The sequence below is a fragment of the Apodemus sylvaticus genome, chromosome 4 (genome assembly GCF_947179515.1).
Source record: "Apodemus sylvaticus chromosome 4, mApoSyl1.1, whole genome shotgun sequence".
Lineage (NCBI taxonomy): Eukaryota > Metazoa > Chordata > Mammalia > Rodentia > Muridae > Apodemus > Apodemus sylvaticus.
Genome location: NC_067475.1, coordinates 139,709,421 through 139,726,739, shown reverse-complemented (window position 1 = coordinate 139,726,739; position 17,319 = coordinate 139,709,421). Strand labels below are relative to the sequence as shown.

At 46.0% G+C, this 17,319-nt stretch overlaps 1 protein-coding gene and 1 non-coding gene across 2 annotated transcripts; one reads left to right on the top strand and one right to left on the bottom strand.

Annotated features, from left to right (window-relative positions):
- Positions 1 to 407: 407 nt before the first annotated feature.
- Trnav-aac (transfer RNA valine (anticodon AAC)) lies at positions 408 to 480 on the bottom strand. The gene has a single exon. It is a non-coding gene; the product is annotated as a tRNA-Val (tRNA).
- Positions 481 to 1,306: 826 nt separating this feature from the next.
- Positions 1,307 to 4,570, top strand: Actrt3 (actin related protein T3). Its single transcript, XM_052178780.1, has 3 exons — positions 1,307 to 1,569; positions 1,668 to 2,057; positions 2,698 to 4,570. Exons 2-3 carry the CDS (start codon positions 1,777 to 1,779, stop codon positions 3,611 to 3,613), a joined length of 1,197 nt encoding a protein of 398 aa, XP_052034740.1. The 5' UTR covers positions 1,307 to 1,569; positions 1,668 to 1,776; the 3' UTR covers positions 3,614 to 4,570.
- The last annotated feature ends 12,749 nt before the right edge of the window (positions 4,571 to 17,319 follow it).

Here is a 17,319-nt window from a genome sequence, read left to right as displayed (position 1 = left end):
CAGTCGTGTTTATAAGAAAAATGTTGAGGCTACTTTTTTATATATCTGAGTATAAATTTCTTTTTAATGTCACCTTTTTGTCAAATCTTTTCGATAACGTGTTAATTCTGAGATATTTAGTGAACTTGACATATAAATTAAGAATAAAATTTAGCCTGGCATGGAAGGGAGAAAAGGGAAAATCTCGAGTTGGGGAAACTGAATGCAGAAATGCTTCAGAGGCTAGAGCTAGGTAGAATGAATGCAAGGCAGGTCTTCCGGGATCATGGCTGCCTACCTCATCAGCTCTTTTTGTCTGTTGGGACGTTTGTTAGCAACATTAAAAAAGTTGAGTCAGGGTCGTTTCTTTAATGTGAGTGACGTCCACTTGGGATTTGAGAACCGTTTTTTAAAAAAAAAAAAAAAGTTGTTTCCGCCCGGTTTCGAACCGGGGACCTTTCGCGTGTTAGGCGAACGTGATAACCACTACACTACGGAAACTTGGTTGCACCCAGTGGCTGAAACGGTCCTCCTTATGGGATGTTTTCATACACACTACACAAGTGTTTTCAAATTTATGTATTTCTCAATACGGAGAGAGAGAACAAACTGAACAAAGCACAGTTAACTGAACAGTGCAGTGCTGAAACAATTTTAAGTCTGAACTTGTCTGCAATCTTCCTTTCTTTCTCTTTTTCTTTCTTTCTTTTCTTTCTTCTCTCTCTCTCTTTCTCTTTTCTTGTTTTGCAAAGCTCAGCAGATACACCACTACACTATTTAATCCTGGCCCGTTCCGTTTTTTCTCCGTTCGGCCAGGTTCTGTTTTCCCCGGGCTGGGGAAGCGGCGGCGCGCTGCAGCCTGGGCGTGAAGCGGGGCAGAAGCGAGCTCCAGCCGGTTTTGGTCGGAGGAAGTATAAATCACTTTTTTCCCAACCTGCTTCGAAATACCTACCAGAGCTTCTAATTTGTGAGCTGGTTGAAAGCCCCTAAAGGATGCGCGAAATCAGACACCAAGACGTTTTTGTTTCTGTTTTTGTTTTTTGTTTTTTTTCTGAACTGAATTTCATAATGATCTAAGGCATTTATATTCTTACCAAGTGTCAGACATGTTCTTATTCCTAAAATATCAACCCCAGGAAATGAAAATTAACTTCGGAGGACCTAGAGATATAATCCAAAAGATGAAGAAAAGGATGAAATAAAGAAGGGGGGGATAAGAAAGAGGGGAAGGGAGGGAGGGAGAGGGAATAGGGAAAGGGGACGGAGAAAGGACAAGGAGGGAGCCAAGCATCCCAGAACTCAGAGCCTGCGAGGGGAATCCAGCCGAGTTCGAGGCCAGCCTGTGCTAAAACGCGGACCACCCTCCTAACAAAACCCAAAAGGTTTTGCCCTCTTGTGTACATCTTTAGAAACTACAGGAAAGATGTAACATTGTTTACTATACAGAACGTAAACTCGGTTCACACCCCAGCATCCCCTGAAGTTGAGCCTTACAGAAGCCAGGCAGAGCCTTCCTGTCGCAATCTTCTCAGGCCCTACCTCCAGTTTCCCACGGGTCCTGGAACACCACTGTTAACCAGAGTTCAAGAGGTGAGAGAATCTTTAAAATATAACAACAACAACAACAACAACTTTTCAGAGTGTTTGAGAAAGGCCCTTGTAAGTTGATAGATTTCTATGTTTTGCAGGGTAGCTCGTTTTTCTGGTATTAATGTTGGGAGCTTCCAGGAGCAGCGGTGCCGCTCAACCACACGGAAAGCTGTCGCAGGCGGCCCCTCCTGCCACGCGGGCCAGCAGATGGCGGGGTCCTCTGTGACGCGCCGTTACCTGTCCCCGCACTGCCCGGGAGGAGCGGCGCGGAGGCGCAGATGCAGCAGCACCGGCGGCATGAACGGCTACCAGCCTCCAGTGGTGATCGACAACGGCTCGGGAATGATCAAGGCGGGCCTGGCTGGGACCCGGGAGCCCCAGTTCGTCTACCCGAATATTCTGGGCCGGACCAAGGGCCACAGCAGTGCGGTGGAGGAGCTGTGTGTGGGTGATCAGGCGCAGGAGCGCAGGAGCTTCCTGTCCATCAGGTACTGCATGCTGCGGTCTGGGTCTGTGTGGAAGTGGGCGGAGAGCCCAGAGCTAAAGCCACCCCGAAAGGACCAGGAAAGGAACCCCAAGGCCTCAGCCAGCCACTCCTTCCAAATAAACTTCTGTTCTCTAGACACAAATACATTCAAGCATACAGTGGCCGTTCGCGCTAGACGTGCCTGCATAAGAATGTGACTTGATGTACGGCTTTTGTCGTGCGGGCGTGGTCTCTCGAACTATTTACAGTTATACCAGAATGTGTTAAGTTTCCAACTTTTTAAAGTCACTTTCTCCAAGGAGGAGAAAAATGGCCAAGCAGAATGACTGAAGAGAAAAATAGCCGTGCTGTTTACTGGAAGTTATCTTGTCACTGACAGAAAACAATAATGATAAATATTCCCTTTAAATGGAAAAACAAAAAGCAGAAAGGTTAAGTGTTAAAGGCTTCTGTCTAGGAATGGTGGCCTGTGCCTTTAATCATTTGTCTGCCTGCCTGCCTGCCCGCTGTCGTGTGCCCCCCCACCCCCCACCCCATTATTATTATTATTATTATGGTTATTTTAAGCCAAATCTAAAATCCACCACTAGCAACAACCATAAAAGCACCAAACTTAACCTATTTTATTGTTCTCCCTCCAGCTATCCAGTGGAACGGGGTCTCATTTCCTCCTGGGGGGACATGGAGATCATGTGGAAGCATATCTACGACTACAACCTGAACCTGAACGCCAGTGATGGACCCGTCTTGGTTACCGAACCCGCGCTGAACCCCTTGGCAGACCGGCTGCACATCTCCGAAGTGTTTTTTGAAAATCTGGGAGTCCCTGCCTTCTACATGTCTGTGCAGGCTGTGCTGGCTCTCTTTGCTGCCGGCTTCACGACTGGCCTGGTGCTGAACTCGGGTGCCGGCATTACTCAGTGTGTGCCCATCTTTGAGGGTTACTGCCTATCTCACGGTGTAAAACAGCTAAACGTGGCAGGATTTGACCTCACCAGCTACCTCATGATGCTACTGAAGGACGAGGGGGTCATGCTGCTTAGAACGGGGGACAGGAAGATTGTGACAGACATTAAGGAGAATGCTTGCTATGTGGCAATGAACTATGAAGAGGAAATGACCAAGGAATCTAACCTAGAGAAAATATACACCCTGCCCGATGGGAAGACTGTCAAACTCCATAAGCAGGTCTTCCGGTGCCCAGAGGCCCTCTTCTCTCCGTATCTTGTGAATGTTGATGCTCCAGGCATTGACAAGATGTGCTTTAGCAGCATAACGAAATGTGACGTGGATCTCAGGAGTTCCTTCTTCTCCAATATCATCCTTTCGGGAGGATCGACGACTTTTCCTGGTTTAGATAAGCGACTCATTAAGGATGTGGCAAAGATGGCACCTGCCAATACCACCGTGCAGGTTATAGCGCCCCCGGAAAGGAAAATATCAGTGTGGATGGGGGGGTCCGTGCTTGCGTCCCTGTCTGCCTTCCAAGACATGTGGATCACGGCTGCAGAGTTCGAAGAAGTTGGACCCAACATTGTACACCAGAGATGCTTTTGAAATGCAGACCGAATGATGAGTAAAAACGCTTTGTGTGTACATCACAAAACGCTTGGGGTGTTCTTATCTGGGGAGGATGAAAGGTGTTTCTGTCATTGGGATGACCACCTTCTTTTTTAAAATGATTTTGGTAGTTCTGGGAGTTGAACCTAGAGTCTCAGGAACGCTTAGTGCTCTACCACTAAGCTATATTCCCAGCTGTCTTTTGTTTTTGTTTTTGTGTGTTTGTTTGTTTGGTTTTTTGAGACAGGGTTTCTCTGTGTAGACCTGGCTGTCCTGAAACTCACTCTGTAGACCAGGTTGGCCTCAAACTCAGAAATCCACCTGCCTCTGCCTCCCAAGGGCTGGGATTGGCTTCCAGCTGTCTTTTTTACTTTGTATTTTGAGATGTTTTGAGATAGGATCTCCTGCAACATTGCCTAGGCTGGATTTGAGAATTTGTAATCCTTGTGCTTCAGTGCCCCAGATAGCTGGAATTACAAGTTTGCAACTTTGGGCCTGGCTTTCTTGGATTCTTTGAACAGGGCAAGAAACAATGTAATAATAATAGTGGGTGTTGTAGGAGATGAGGTACAGCTCAGAAACCACTGAAACAGTCCCTCCTTTGGGGAAAAGGCTTTTATTGTGATGAGATAGGGAAAAGAATCCAGAGGCATCTGGAAGAGTCGGAAGCAGAGAGGCACCTTGACCGGCGTGGGTGGGGCAGTCTGCAAGACAAGCGGAGTGTGAGAGAGAGCAGGGGTGGGCACATCTTGCAGATTCTGTCAGGTCTGAAAGAGCCTGGACAGATGGCCATCTGTGGTGCCTAATAACACATCCTGGCCTCTGGGCTCGCTCAACCGCTGTGGCTCCCCTCAGGTCTTCTTACTCTGTCCTCTACCCTAAACTTCTCCAGTCATGGCCTTCCCCTCCCCACCTTCATTGCTATATGACCCTGCAATTTTATCTATGTGCTCTCTTGGGTTTCCACTCTTGACCCCGTCACACTCGCCCCCCCCACCCCTCCCCCCCCACCCCCCACCCCCATCTCTTCCCCCTTGCTTTCTTTCTCCTCATCCATCCTCTCATGGCCTGGTTTACTCTACTGGCCATGTTCAGTGTATGCTCTTTCCCTGCTCTAGACATTTTCCAGATGCCTCTCTCCTTCCCTCATTGTATCTACAATAAAAACCTTTCCTTCAACCGTACCTAGAGCAGTCATGCCCTCGCTTCCTACAACAAGGACGACTAAGTAGCTGAGGGGGACAGAAAACACATTTCCCAAGTTCCTGAAGAATGCTAGCTGTTATCCAACGACCGGAAGTCTTTCTACAGTCCAACACGAGCTCATTTCTTGACATAGAGATTTCCTGAGCCCTAGCAAGTGTTAATTGTCTAAATAATAAGTCAGATGCTTTTATGGGAAACAGCATTCCCGACTTTTCCCTTGGAAAGATGTACAGAGCCATAACGGGCTGTTAGGCCACTTGGTAGGAACTTCGCATTGGCCAAGGACAAGGGCTTCAGGCAGGAGTCTGATATTAGGGCATAATAGGGAAGTAGGTTAAAGCAGGAATTTTTATCCTAGGGTAGAGTGGTCAGAGTGAAGATGAAGTTCATCGTTCCTCCAGGTCTACGAATTTCTGAATTAAGCAGGTGACCCACCCAGCTGCCTGAGCATTGGAGCCAACACCCAGCGAACAACAAGACCACTACCCTGGAACTCACCCTGGAGTCTGGGAGGAGGGGCTCGCCCAAACTGTTAAAAGGTCTGCCCTCCATTAAAGTTTCGGCCTCAATCGGTAAATTATCATCCTGGCCCTCGATCCTTTCGCCACCACTTCCCCATCCATCCCTCAGCTTCTGTTCCAGGAACCCAGTTCGAAGTAGCTGCAGGCAGCTACAGAATGCAACAGAAAGAGAGCAATGGATAATGCCCCATTTATTTGTTTTTGACAGGGTATCTTGGTATGGGAGTCCTTGCTGGACTAAACCCTGTAGCCTAAGCTGCTCTTGAACTTGCTGTAATTTTTCTCTTCCTCCACCTCCTAAGTAATGATGTCACTGCATACCGGCTGTACCTAGGTTAAAACACTAGAGTCAAACTGCTCTAAGGTTGTTGCAGTTAAGGAAGAAGGTTGCTGTAGGAACGAATGAGCCCATGACAAGAAGAGGACAGATATTCTGACAGCATGGGACTAAGCTAGAGAGTGAACGAAACATGGTTCCTAGAATGGAGTGGATTGAGGGGTGTGACTGTAAGACCCCCAAAAAACTGAGGGTGCCCCAGCACCCCACGCCCTGGAAGGCGACACCCAAATCACTCTCGAGAAACGGTCTCAATGCACTAACATGAGGATTTCTTTACTCCAGAATTCTGGGTTCCACAGCCATACATCATGCAGGACTAGAGGACTGTGGACCACCAGTGCCAGATTTCGACAGCTTTTATAAGTTTACGACAAAGCCTGCGAATCACAAACCAATCATTTCTTAGCATGGAGAGCAGCAAAATGCAAACCAATCAATTTGTACCACTCCATAGTTTTTAGGCCAATCAGTTTAAATTATCGGAGCCTGCGCTCAGTGGACCAATTAGTTTCCTATTTTCTTGAATGTCTATAGCTGCGTGAGCTCCTGCATAGGGGTAATGGTGTAAGGTTACAGAAGCGAGATAAGCTTAGCCCATTTCCAGTTACCTTATGGGGCCAGGATCACCTATTCAAGGCTAGCTCTAAACAAAGGGTGGGCTCTGGCATGTGACCTTTTACCTAGTTTCTAACAAAGTGAGATAGCATTTTAAACTTCTGACTTCTTGGGGTCATTAGAGTTAGGCTGTATTATTTTCTATCCTTTCATGACCTGGGGGTGAATTAAGGCTAAGAACTGACTGTACTGGTACAGAGAACCCACCAAACCACTGAGACACAATTTATGACCAATTGAAAGCCAGTTTTTCAAGATGGGTGGAATAAAGTCTTTATTCCAGATGACTACACTCAGGTATTCAGTCCCTAAGAGTAGCCTGGAGTACCCAGAGATACTCAGTGTATCTGAGACAATGGTGGGAATGCAGATGTGCATTTAATCAAGGCATTTAATATGTGTTGTTTCCATGCAGTGTGTGCTAACCCAGGAGTTACCTGTCCTGTGGTTTTGAAAGCAAAAAACATGTCCTGGCATATCCCTCAGAAGCTGTAGGGAGGCGATTTTTGGGCATGCAAACAATTTATCAGAAGCTAAGTTAAGCAGTTAACCAAAGGGGGAGGTTTGCGGAAGCAGGCAGTTTAACAGAAGCTAAGGTAAGTTAGCTGGAGAATCTTGACTTTGGGTGTCTAGCTTAGAGTTGGGTAATTTCATGGGATTCTCCATCAAGGAGATCACACTCTAGTCAGATCTGAAATGGCCTCAGCAAGAATACAAGATGGAGGAACCTCTGCATTGTCTTGTCTTATCACAGTCTTTCCAGTTAAATGCCCTGGTGGCAGAGGAGAGCAACAAAGATATAACCCCAGAAGACTAGGAATTTTATCAAGACAAAAGTTGGAGAATGAAATCAGCCTGGGAAGATTCTAGAGCTTCAGGGATCCATTAGAAAGTTATTAATACAGATATAAAGTAGCCATATTCTTGGCTACTCAAGACTGCAAACACTTGGGATTCAAAAGAAATTGCAAAGACTGACAAGACTTGGGACCTAATTAGGTGGATGTGAGGCATTGGAAATTGGGGTCTGAGACAATGTATCTGAGACAATGGTGGGACTTCAGATGTGTAATTCAAGGCATTTAATATGTGTTGTTTCCATGGAGCGTGTGCTAAGCCAGGAGTGACCTGTCCTAAATCTATTGCTCAGGAGGATCATTAGAGCATAGATGGTCCAGGGCTAACCTGGACAATCGATTCCCTCAAGACTTGGGTCCTGGAACCCTGACTGGGGTTAGTAAGGGAACAGAGAAAGGACAGACACATGGACAGAGCTATAGAAAAGCTGGGTCAGTAGAGATGTGCTCGTTTTAATGGAATGACACCTGCTAGCAGGCGATTCAGAACCTCAGAATGCCGCGCAGTGGTGGTGCATGCCTTTAATGCCAGTACTTGGGAGGCATAGGCAGGTGGATTTCTGAGTTTGAGTCAAGCCTGGTCTACAGAGTGAATTTTAGGACAGCGGACAGTCGGGGCTATACAGAGAAACCCTGTCTCGAAAAACCAAACCAAACCAAACCAAACCAAAACCAACCAACCAACCAAACAAAAACCCTTAATGTTTATTCAGTGCGGGGCGAAGGTTAACTTAGACTCTATGGTGTTATGGTCTCACCCCTACCCCTAGAATAGCTGTAGCCATTCTGTTCCATGCCTGCAGCTATTTCATAGTGTTGCTGTAACACGACTGCCAGTCACTGACACAGAGACATGGCTTGGCTCAGAGCCAGGGCATACTGACCACCTACCCTGTTTTGTTCTGTATGAGGTTTGCCAATCTTAAAAAATTCCACAAAGCTTTACATAGGACCCATCAAATCAAAGGTCGATATGAACTGTTCTGTCTAAAATATCTTGAGTCAGAGCTGACTATCAGTACTTCCTGAATCTGCGTATGAACTCATTGTGGGTTTTGTGGGTTTTTTTTTTTCTTTACAAGCTGACAGATAAAGATATCTGTTGTCATAGTTCAGATAATTCTGAACTATGTCCCTGGTCTGACCAGCATTGGGGTGTGTATTCAATAAACTATTCTTCTTTAACTGAAATCAATGTGTGGCAATTCCTGAACCCCAACAGTAGGAGGTCTCTGTACTGGAGTAGCCTCTGGCTGTAAAACTCCAGGAGGGGAAGGAAACTGCAGTTGTTAATTCTTATAAAAGCTTCGATTTGGACCAAAAGAAGCAATGCTAAACCTGAGAATAAGAAGGAGAAAAGACTAAGTCCACGATTATCCAATGAAAGCAAGCTGGTTTTTGGGGGGAGGGAAGTGCACTTGGGACTGGCCAGCCAGTGGCCTCCCCCTAAGTCGGGATTTGAGAAAGCAGCCCCTGCTGGCCTCTTGAGGTCCCTTTATAGGAGTAATAAGATGTTTATAGGGGCAGGAGAGTTGGCAGTAATACATTGTTAGAAGGATACGATGAATCATATGAACAGGGTTGCAAGCAGTTTACATCAGATCTAAGGAACAGGAGCTTCTTAATTATAAATAGAAACCTTAACTTGCAAGGACTCAACACTGGACAAACAGGAACTTACCTGCCTTATGTGCAAACAGAACCCTTGACCTTTGAGGTATATTTTCCTGTTTTGGTCCTCCATTAATTTGCAAGGCATATTGTTCCTGGTTTGGTCTCGAAGAAGAAGCCTGGCCAGCCCATATGGGGAAACGGCTCTGCCAGCTTGCCATGGGTTCCAGGCCTCGGTCTTTCTCATCGCTGTGTCCCCATTAATAATACAGACTGAACTTCACTCGCTGCACCCACACACTGCATCCTCTGCTCCTTACAACACAAAGACACCGTCAACAAAACAAACTGCACCAGTCTCGTGAGAAACGCAGCATTCAATACTAAATTTCGATTCTTAGTAAGTTGAAGATGCTTAAACATAAAATTATTAGAAGGTCCGATAGGAATCCATGCTTAAGGAAGACACTGGGAGGTTTGGCTTTGGGGCTAGGCTTAAAGATGGTTAGAATTTAGATTTACTAGAATCCAGCTGTGGTGGCTTATCTACCCAGATTCTTGTAATCTCAAGGGAAGCAGAGGCAGGAGGATTGAAGCAAACTCTAAGTCAGGCTGGCTTATTTAGTGAGTTCTAAGCCATCCAAGGCTACATAGACTGTTTGTGTGCCTTTCCAAGGAATTTAGGCGCTGCAGCAAGCACAGTCATGGGTGTCGCAGGCATCCGGATAGAAGGGAGCTGTAGACAGGGACTCAAGGCACCGAATTCAGTTCAAGAATGAATCATTTTTATTTTTTTCCCAATGCCTCTTACTGTTTTTAGCTGATCAGACTAGCACTGTGGACAGAGCTTGAGCAGACAGTGTTAAAGCCTTGGTAAAATATTAAGGCCTAGACGGAATGTTAAGGCATAGGTTATAGTTGCTTGGTTAGCCTGCCATTATAAGAAAACTTTCTCCTGTTTCTGCTTTTACTACGAAATTTTCTAATGTCAAGATTGTTTACATATTCTGTTATGTTGTTCTATATCCTTGGAAACCAATATAACTATTTTTTGTTGGTTTTTTTTTGATTTTATTTATTTATTTACTTATTTTTTTAGACAGGGTTTCTCTGTATAGCCCTGGCTGTCCTGGAACTCACTCTGTAGACCAGACTGGCCTGGAACTCAGAAATCTCCCTGCCTCTGCCTCCCAGAGTGCTGGGAGTACAGGTGTGTGCCACCACCGCCCAGCCAATAGAACTATTTTGTATAGTTACCCACAATATGTTTGGAGCCTAACCAACTACCCAACAGCACTTCTTGCGCCTGTGTTTTAGTTTTTATGGTATAACCTGCCCCTGGGATGTACCCTGACACAAGAGAGGCAGCTGAACCAATATAGGAAACTATTTGGAATAAGACTTCCATTTTGAGTAGGGGTCTAACTAGTAAAGTTCCCAAGACCTCCCTGGGAACTGGCATCCTACTTGGCAGAAAGAGACATGCACATGGGTAACTGACATCCCGGTTGGCAAGTTAAGATATGAATATTAGACAAGTCCCATCCTTGTAGACAAGTGTAGACATGAGTATTAGACAAGGCAAGTCCCCTGCCACAGCTGATACTCCAATCAATGGGAGCAGGATATCCCCATCTCTAAATCCTGATTGATGAAATAACTTGGCACAGATATTTGTGGATTTGGGGCTTTAAAACCCTGTAGGATCTTACCTCAGGGTCATGATTAAGTTCCTGAGTCTGGACCGTGGCCCTGGTCGATCAGTCCTGGGGTGTATGCTCAGTAAACTATGCCCGTCTGATGAGATGGGTGCTTCTGTGGTTGGTGAGGAAATTCCCAGACACCAACAACACTGTCTTTACCCTCCTTATGTGAAGTCTCCCTTCGGTACTTTGCTGACCTTGCTGTGGCCTTGTTTGGCCCAGAGGACATCCCTTCTAGGTTCTGACTATGCCTGCAGTTTTCTGTAGTCCTTGGGCACATTTGGGTCAAGCTTTGGACTTGACGGAGAAACTGCAGATCATTTTGAGCCCCGCCCCCAGGTACCAGCTATTTGACTTAAGCAAACTGCCCAAGATACAGTCCTCATTGATAAGGCGGGACTGCTTGAGGTCATTGGGAAGTTCAGTTGGAATAAATGTATTTAAAGGCACATAAAAATACAACAAAATATTGGGGTTTGTTTTAAAAAAATTAAAGAATTTCCCGACGCAGGCTGTTCCAGAGAACATGCTAAGAGTCTGAGCTGCCTACCCGGAGGTACCGTCCCACCAAGGTGAAGGCATCTCTATTGGCCCTGGTTTTCTGTAGGCCTGTCTGTGTGTCTGTCCTTTCTCTATTCCCTTGCTGGCCCGAATCGGAGTTCTACGACTCCTTGAGAAAGGCAGTAGCATGTCATCTAGTGGAAATGACACATTCTCTACAGCCTCCAAATGACATCTTTGTGCTAACCGGAACTTTATATTGGTCTATGGTTGACTACTTGGCTTAAGTTGGGGTTCCTCATTTGCTCATTATTAACACTTGTTTGTTTGTTTGTTTACTTATTAGTAGGAATCTGCTCTTGCCTTCTACCATGTGGTGTCTACATGGTTCCTCAGGGTTCACCCGGTCCCTGTTTTTGTCTTCTGGGACAATTTTCACGAATGTTGTCTGAACTCCACGTTGGCTTTGGATTCTACACCAATGAGTCACTGTGTCACTTTATGCAGTAGCATCTTTTGGTTTGTCTTTCTCCATTACTAGCGGTGCTCTTTGAAGGGGCCGCGAGGTTTTTACTTTCCGTCTCTTTTCCCTCCTGTGCCTTCAGTGGTCCTCTGCCAGTAGACATGTAGACAACACAAAAAATCAGAAGCCCTCCTGCCCTGTAGAGAACTGAGAACCGAGATGTGAAAAGGACCACAGGTAGAAGAGGCCTGGAACTCGCCTGAAAACAGAACAGAACAAAGGGGGATATTTTTAAAAATTTGTGGTGACCTTGAACTGCTGACCTCCTGCCTCAGCCTCTTGCAGGCTGGGATTATAGGCTTTTGTCAGCTACCCTTGAAATTCTTTTCTTTTTCTTTCTGGGAGTCAATACCTAGACCAGGCTGGCCATGAACTCACAAGACAGTCTTTTGTCTCTCAAATTCTGGGATTAAATATTTGCTCCACTTCCCCTGTGGGAGTGAACTGGGGGGGGGGGGGGGGGGTAAGGTGGAATTTATTTTTTAAATGAAAAAAGCTGGGGTGGAGGGGGGGTTGAAAATATCTCTAAAGTTGAGCGGTGGTGGTGCACGCCTGTGATCCCAGCACTTGGGAGGCAGAGGCAGGCGGATTTCTGAGTTCGAGGCCAGCCTGGTCTACAGAGTGAGTTCTAGGACAGCTAGGGCTACACAGAGAAACCCTGTCTTGGAAAAAAAAACAAACACCAAAAGGTGTGTGTGTGTGTGTGGGGGGGGGCGTGCACGCAGTGCTCACAGCAAGAAACAAATTTATCTATCTATCTATCTATCTATCTATCTATCTATCTATCTATCTATCATCTATCTATCTATCTATCTATCTATCTATCTATCTATCTATCTATCTATCTATCTATCTACCTATCTATCTATCTATGCGAGAGATGGTCTAGGAGGAGTGAGGAAGAGGGGAGCACTTTCGCGAATGCTGGGCTCGACCAATCAGTGCGCGCCGTCGGGTAGCCAAGGGCAGTGTGGCCTTGGTGGCTAACTCTTATTTGCATTACCTTCTGTCCTTTTGTCCCACGCCTGTTTTCTTGCTGCCTTCCAGGGGGCCAGGAATATCCAGCCCCGCAGCGGGCCACCGCGTGCTTCTGAGCCTCAAAAACCGTCCCAGGAGCTCCAGGGTCTTAGGGCTCCGCAGCGAAGAGCTGGGCTCCGGGGGCCGGAGCGCCAAGAGGACAGGAATGGAACCAGTCCCCGCGTTCGGTGGCTTCCCTGAGCTGTGGGAAGTGCACCGGGAACTCGGTTCCCACAACCCGCACAGGGAAATGACCTGCAGCATGGCTGGGCTGGCGGCTAGAACCTGCGACCCCTAGGCATGGGGCCAAGCACTGTGCATGTGGCCGCTTGGTTCCCAAACAAACGGGCATTGAGTCGGGGTGCCAGCCAAAGGGTGTTTTTTGCCTCCACGCCCCGCGTGAAATATTTTTGTCTTATATTCATGTTTCTGCCCTGCAGGTTTTGCCAGAATTTCGCTGGTCCTGTCCCAACTAGCAATGCAGCCATTTGATCCTTAGAAGTGGGGATGGGGGCACACAGGCATGGACCTTAATATAGGGTTTGTGAGGTGCCAGGATTTGAACCGAGAGCTTCCTAGAGCTTCAATTGGTATTCCCATTTCATGGGAGATTTTTTTTTCTTGTGTGTATGATGTTGTTGAATAGTTTGTACACAATTAGAAAATCTAGTAGTTTTCTTAATGAAAACGTCACTCTTCTTTGTCTTTGGGTGCAAAACATTAAATGGAAGCTGAGGAAGAAGTTTGAGAGATACCTGTGTGCCCTCTTCCCCTGCCTGCCTTCGCTTCACACACTGAGTCTGGTCTCTTTTCAGAAAAGAAACTGAGATAAGAGACTCTGGAGGCAGAGGCCGGTGGATCTCTTGATTTCTAGGCCATCCTGGTCTACAGTTCCAGGATACCAGGAAACTATGGATCAATAAAAAGCAAAAGCAAAACCAAACCAAACCAAAAACAAAAACAAAAACAAACAAAGAAAGAAAGAAGAAAGGGTCTGTGCTGGGGTGGCAGACGACCTTTTGCCCCAGTGCTTGAGAGGCAGGCAGTGTGTATCTGTGAAGGCCAGCCAGAGCTACACTGTGTCCAAAACCAAAACCAAAACCTACCAACCAAACCTACACAAAGTTGCAGGTGGTGGTGGAGGGGTGGTGGTGGTGGGGAGGAGCAGCAGCAGCAGCAGCAGGAGGAGGAAGAGGAGGAGGAGCAGGAGGAGGAGCAGGAGGAGGAGGAGGGAAATGAGAATGAGCTCATGGAAAGGAGCCCACCAATTCCCCAGGAATAGCTCCATGTTTGTGAATGTCTCGAGACACCTCAATACTTTTCTGAGGTGCTAGCCAGCGCCTGTGTATGAAAACATCGAAGAGATGAAGAGACGTATGTCCAGTACTTTTGTGAGCTATATGCGTTTATCAGCTCAGTCCCCTGAAACAGGCCCCTTGCAGCTAACATTATTTCTTAGTATTAATTAGTATTGCTGTTAGAAAGCCTGGGGGAAATGAGTTGGGCTGTAGCTCAAGAGGTAGACAGCTTGCCTAGAATGCTAAGGGTTCCGAGTTCAGTACCCAGTCAAAAAAAAAAAGTGTGTGGGGAAACAACACACACAGAATAGGCACATATATGAGGTGTGTGTGTGTGTGTGTGTGTGTGTGTGCGCGCGCGCATGTGTACAGTCTGGGACTGGGGAAATGGCTCAGTGGGTAAAGCACTTGCTGTTTAGGTTTAAGGACCTGAGCTCTGGTGGGGCACACCTGTAATCCCAGCACTCTGGAAGGCAGAGGCAGGCAGATTTCTGAGTTCGAGGCCAGCCTGGTCTACAGAGTGAGTTCCAGGGCAGCCAGGGCTACACAGAGAAACCCTGTCTCGAAAAAACCAAATCCAAAAACCAAAAATACAAACAAACAAAGGGCCTGAGCTCTAGTCCCCAGAAGCCACGTGAGGCTGGACGTAGCAGTGTAAGGCTGTGACCCCCGCACAATGCTGTGTGCACTCTGACAGAGGTGGCAAACGGAAGCTTGCAGGCCAGGGAGTCTGGCATAAGTAGCGAGGACCCACAGAGACTCCACCCTGAGGGAGTAGGTGAGATCAGACTCCTGCACTCACACACACCCATGCTCTGCACATATGAAAATGGAAATTACGTTTTAGGATTTAAAATTCTGGCTCCTTGTAATGGTCATTGAGGATTTGCCACTATGTGTGGAGAGGAGCACTGGATATGGGGGGAATGCAGCTCGAGAACCAACTTTGCCAGTCACTGGTACATGTTCTCGGTGTAACAACTCTTTATGCTCTTTTTAAACCTAAACACAAAGTCTCCGACTGTAGGCAAGGTTTACCTAGAAGTCCCTATGCTTATAGCCCAAACAGGATTGCAGTTGGCTGCGCTTAAGTGACCCCTAATCCTCTTCCCCCTTTGAAGAGTCTCATGTAGTTTCAAACTTGCTGATCAGTAGGGAATGACGTTGAACTCTGATCTGTAGTCTCTACTTCCTGAGTGCTGATATTAAAAGGTGCTCAGTGCATTGCCCAGGTTTGTGATGTGCCAGGCTTAGTGCTTGGTCAGCCAACGTTCCCAAATGAGGTACATCCCCAGTTCCAAGGCTGGCCTTGAGCTCCCCGTCCTCCTCACTGTCTCCCATTAAGTCCTTTTAAGGTTAGCCCCAGACGGTGGCCTAGTTCCTGCACTGCAGATAGCAATGTCTTTGGTTCTTGCGCCATCTAGTGGTAATTTAGAGTCTCCGCATTTAGCAAATTCCTACTGGCTTTGGGCGTTGATAGCCACACACTATGAATGGCTTTCGATGAAGGAAGAACAATCCAAACGTTTTAAGTTGCTGTTTGAGACAGTTTTAATATGTACTTAGGATTATTTTGCCTTGTGGTCCTGTTTCAGCCTTTAGAGAAGGGAGTTATAGAAATGGGCCACCATGGACAAAACATTAAATTTTAAAAGAAGCCCACTGTCGTCTAGTTCCTATTTGAACTAGGTTTGAAAATTTCACTTTAATTAATGTCTTACAAGCACTACAAAGAAAAATTACAAATGTTTTTGGCAAAATTCCTACATAATATTGGAGTAAGAAAGGGCTACTGAATGCATCCAACAATATATAAGAAAACTGTTTATAGATAATTATGACGAATGTTACCTGTATTAGTGAGGGTTCTCTAGAAAACTAGAACTGATAGACTGAGTCTCTCTCTCTCTCTCTCTCTCTCTCTCTCTCTCTCTCTCTCTCTCTCCATCCATCCACCCATCTGGAAGGGGGTACATTAGAATGGCTAACAAGCTGTGGTCCAACAATGTTTGTCTACCAAGGAAAGGCCCAATAACCCAATAACCCAATATCCAGTAGTTGTTCAGTGCATGAGGCTGGGTGTCTCAGCTGGTCTTCAGTATAAGCTGGGATCGTGAAGAAGTAGGTTCCAATGCCAGTGAAGGAGTGGGCTTGCTGGGGAGAGGAAGTGCAAGCCAGGAAGGAGATCGCAGTGTCCTCCTGTGTCCTTTATACAGGCTGACAGAAGGTGTGGCCTAGATTAAAGATGGATCTGCTTCCCTCAAAAGACCTAGATTAAAAGTGAGTCTTTCAAGTTCAGCTTATTTAATTAAGGAAGACTCCCGCACAGGTGCTTTGGTTAATTCCTTACATGAGCAGGTTGACAACTAAGCACAGTCATCACATCTTCTATTGCTCTCCTGTAGCTGATAATTACGCTCAAATGTTGCTACTGCTCTAGAATGTAAAAGGCTGCTTGGAAGGGTTTAAGTGAATTGTCCTCTTTGTTTTCTCCTCCTCTTCCTCCTCTGTAGCGTGTAATTGTTAAAAAACACTCCACGCTATGGCTGGCTACTCTCTGGCCACAGCAGTCTCAGCCCCCATGGCTATCTATTCTCAAGTGGTAGTCCACCCAGTTCCCCCTGCAGTTGGCTAGGGGCGCACTCTCGCCTGCCTTCCCAGTCAACTTGCTCTAAACCCTGACCCCCCCTCCTCCCATAAAGAAAACTTCAGAGGCTTGTAATTTATCAGTCAGATCTATATCAGTAAATTCTCAACCCCCAAAATGTCCACACAAAGTACTCAAAACTCAATTGATAGAAACACAGACTGCACTCCTAGGTGGGGCAAATTGCCCTACATTACTCTATTGCTCTTCTGTGATATCCACAGACACCCGTGGTTCTTTCAAGCCATTTGGATCAGGTTCATCTTCCTCTCCTATAAGTTCCATCTTGTCTCCTCATCTCCGTCCTCCTCCGCGCCCCCATCCTGTTTCTGAAACTCTCAGCCCCGCCTTCCTTTTCCACTGCCCAATCACAGGCTCTGGTCTTACCTTTTACCTGCCTTTACCTGCTTGTAGATGGCAATCTACTTTTCCCCCTTTTTGTCCAATTAAAAGGCTCTTTTCTCTCAGATATAAATTGAGCACGACTATCACCATTCTGCAATTTATAATGCATAAAATACACCTAACACCCAGCCTATCATTTTGTCAATTAAATGAAGCACTCTGCCACCTATCCTAACTTTAAAAGGCTTATAATTCTATACCTCTTATGTCCTGATTTAGCTTGTATATTATCTGAAAACCATCCTCTCAAATGTATATATATATATATATATACATATATATATATGTATATATATATACATATACATATATATGTGTATATATATACATATATATATATATATATATATATATATATATATATATATACATATATATATATTCTTTCAATGCTAAAACCCTGAATTGGCTAAGAGACTATGGTTAGTCTTCAATCCCGCCAGAATTCTGAGAGTGACA

Bases quoted from the DNA above. Each gene is read 5' to 3' on its own strand.
- Actrt3 (XM_052178780.1), top strand. From the start codon at position 1,777: ATGGCGGGGTCCTCTGTGACGCGCCGTTACCTGTCCCCGCACTGCCCG. The intron at 2,058-2,697 runs GTACTGCATGCT...TTCTCCCTCCAG, and splicing joins AGGAGCTTCCTGTCCATCAG to CTATCCAGTGGAACGGGGTC.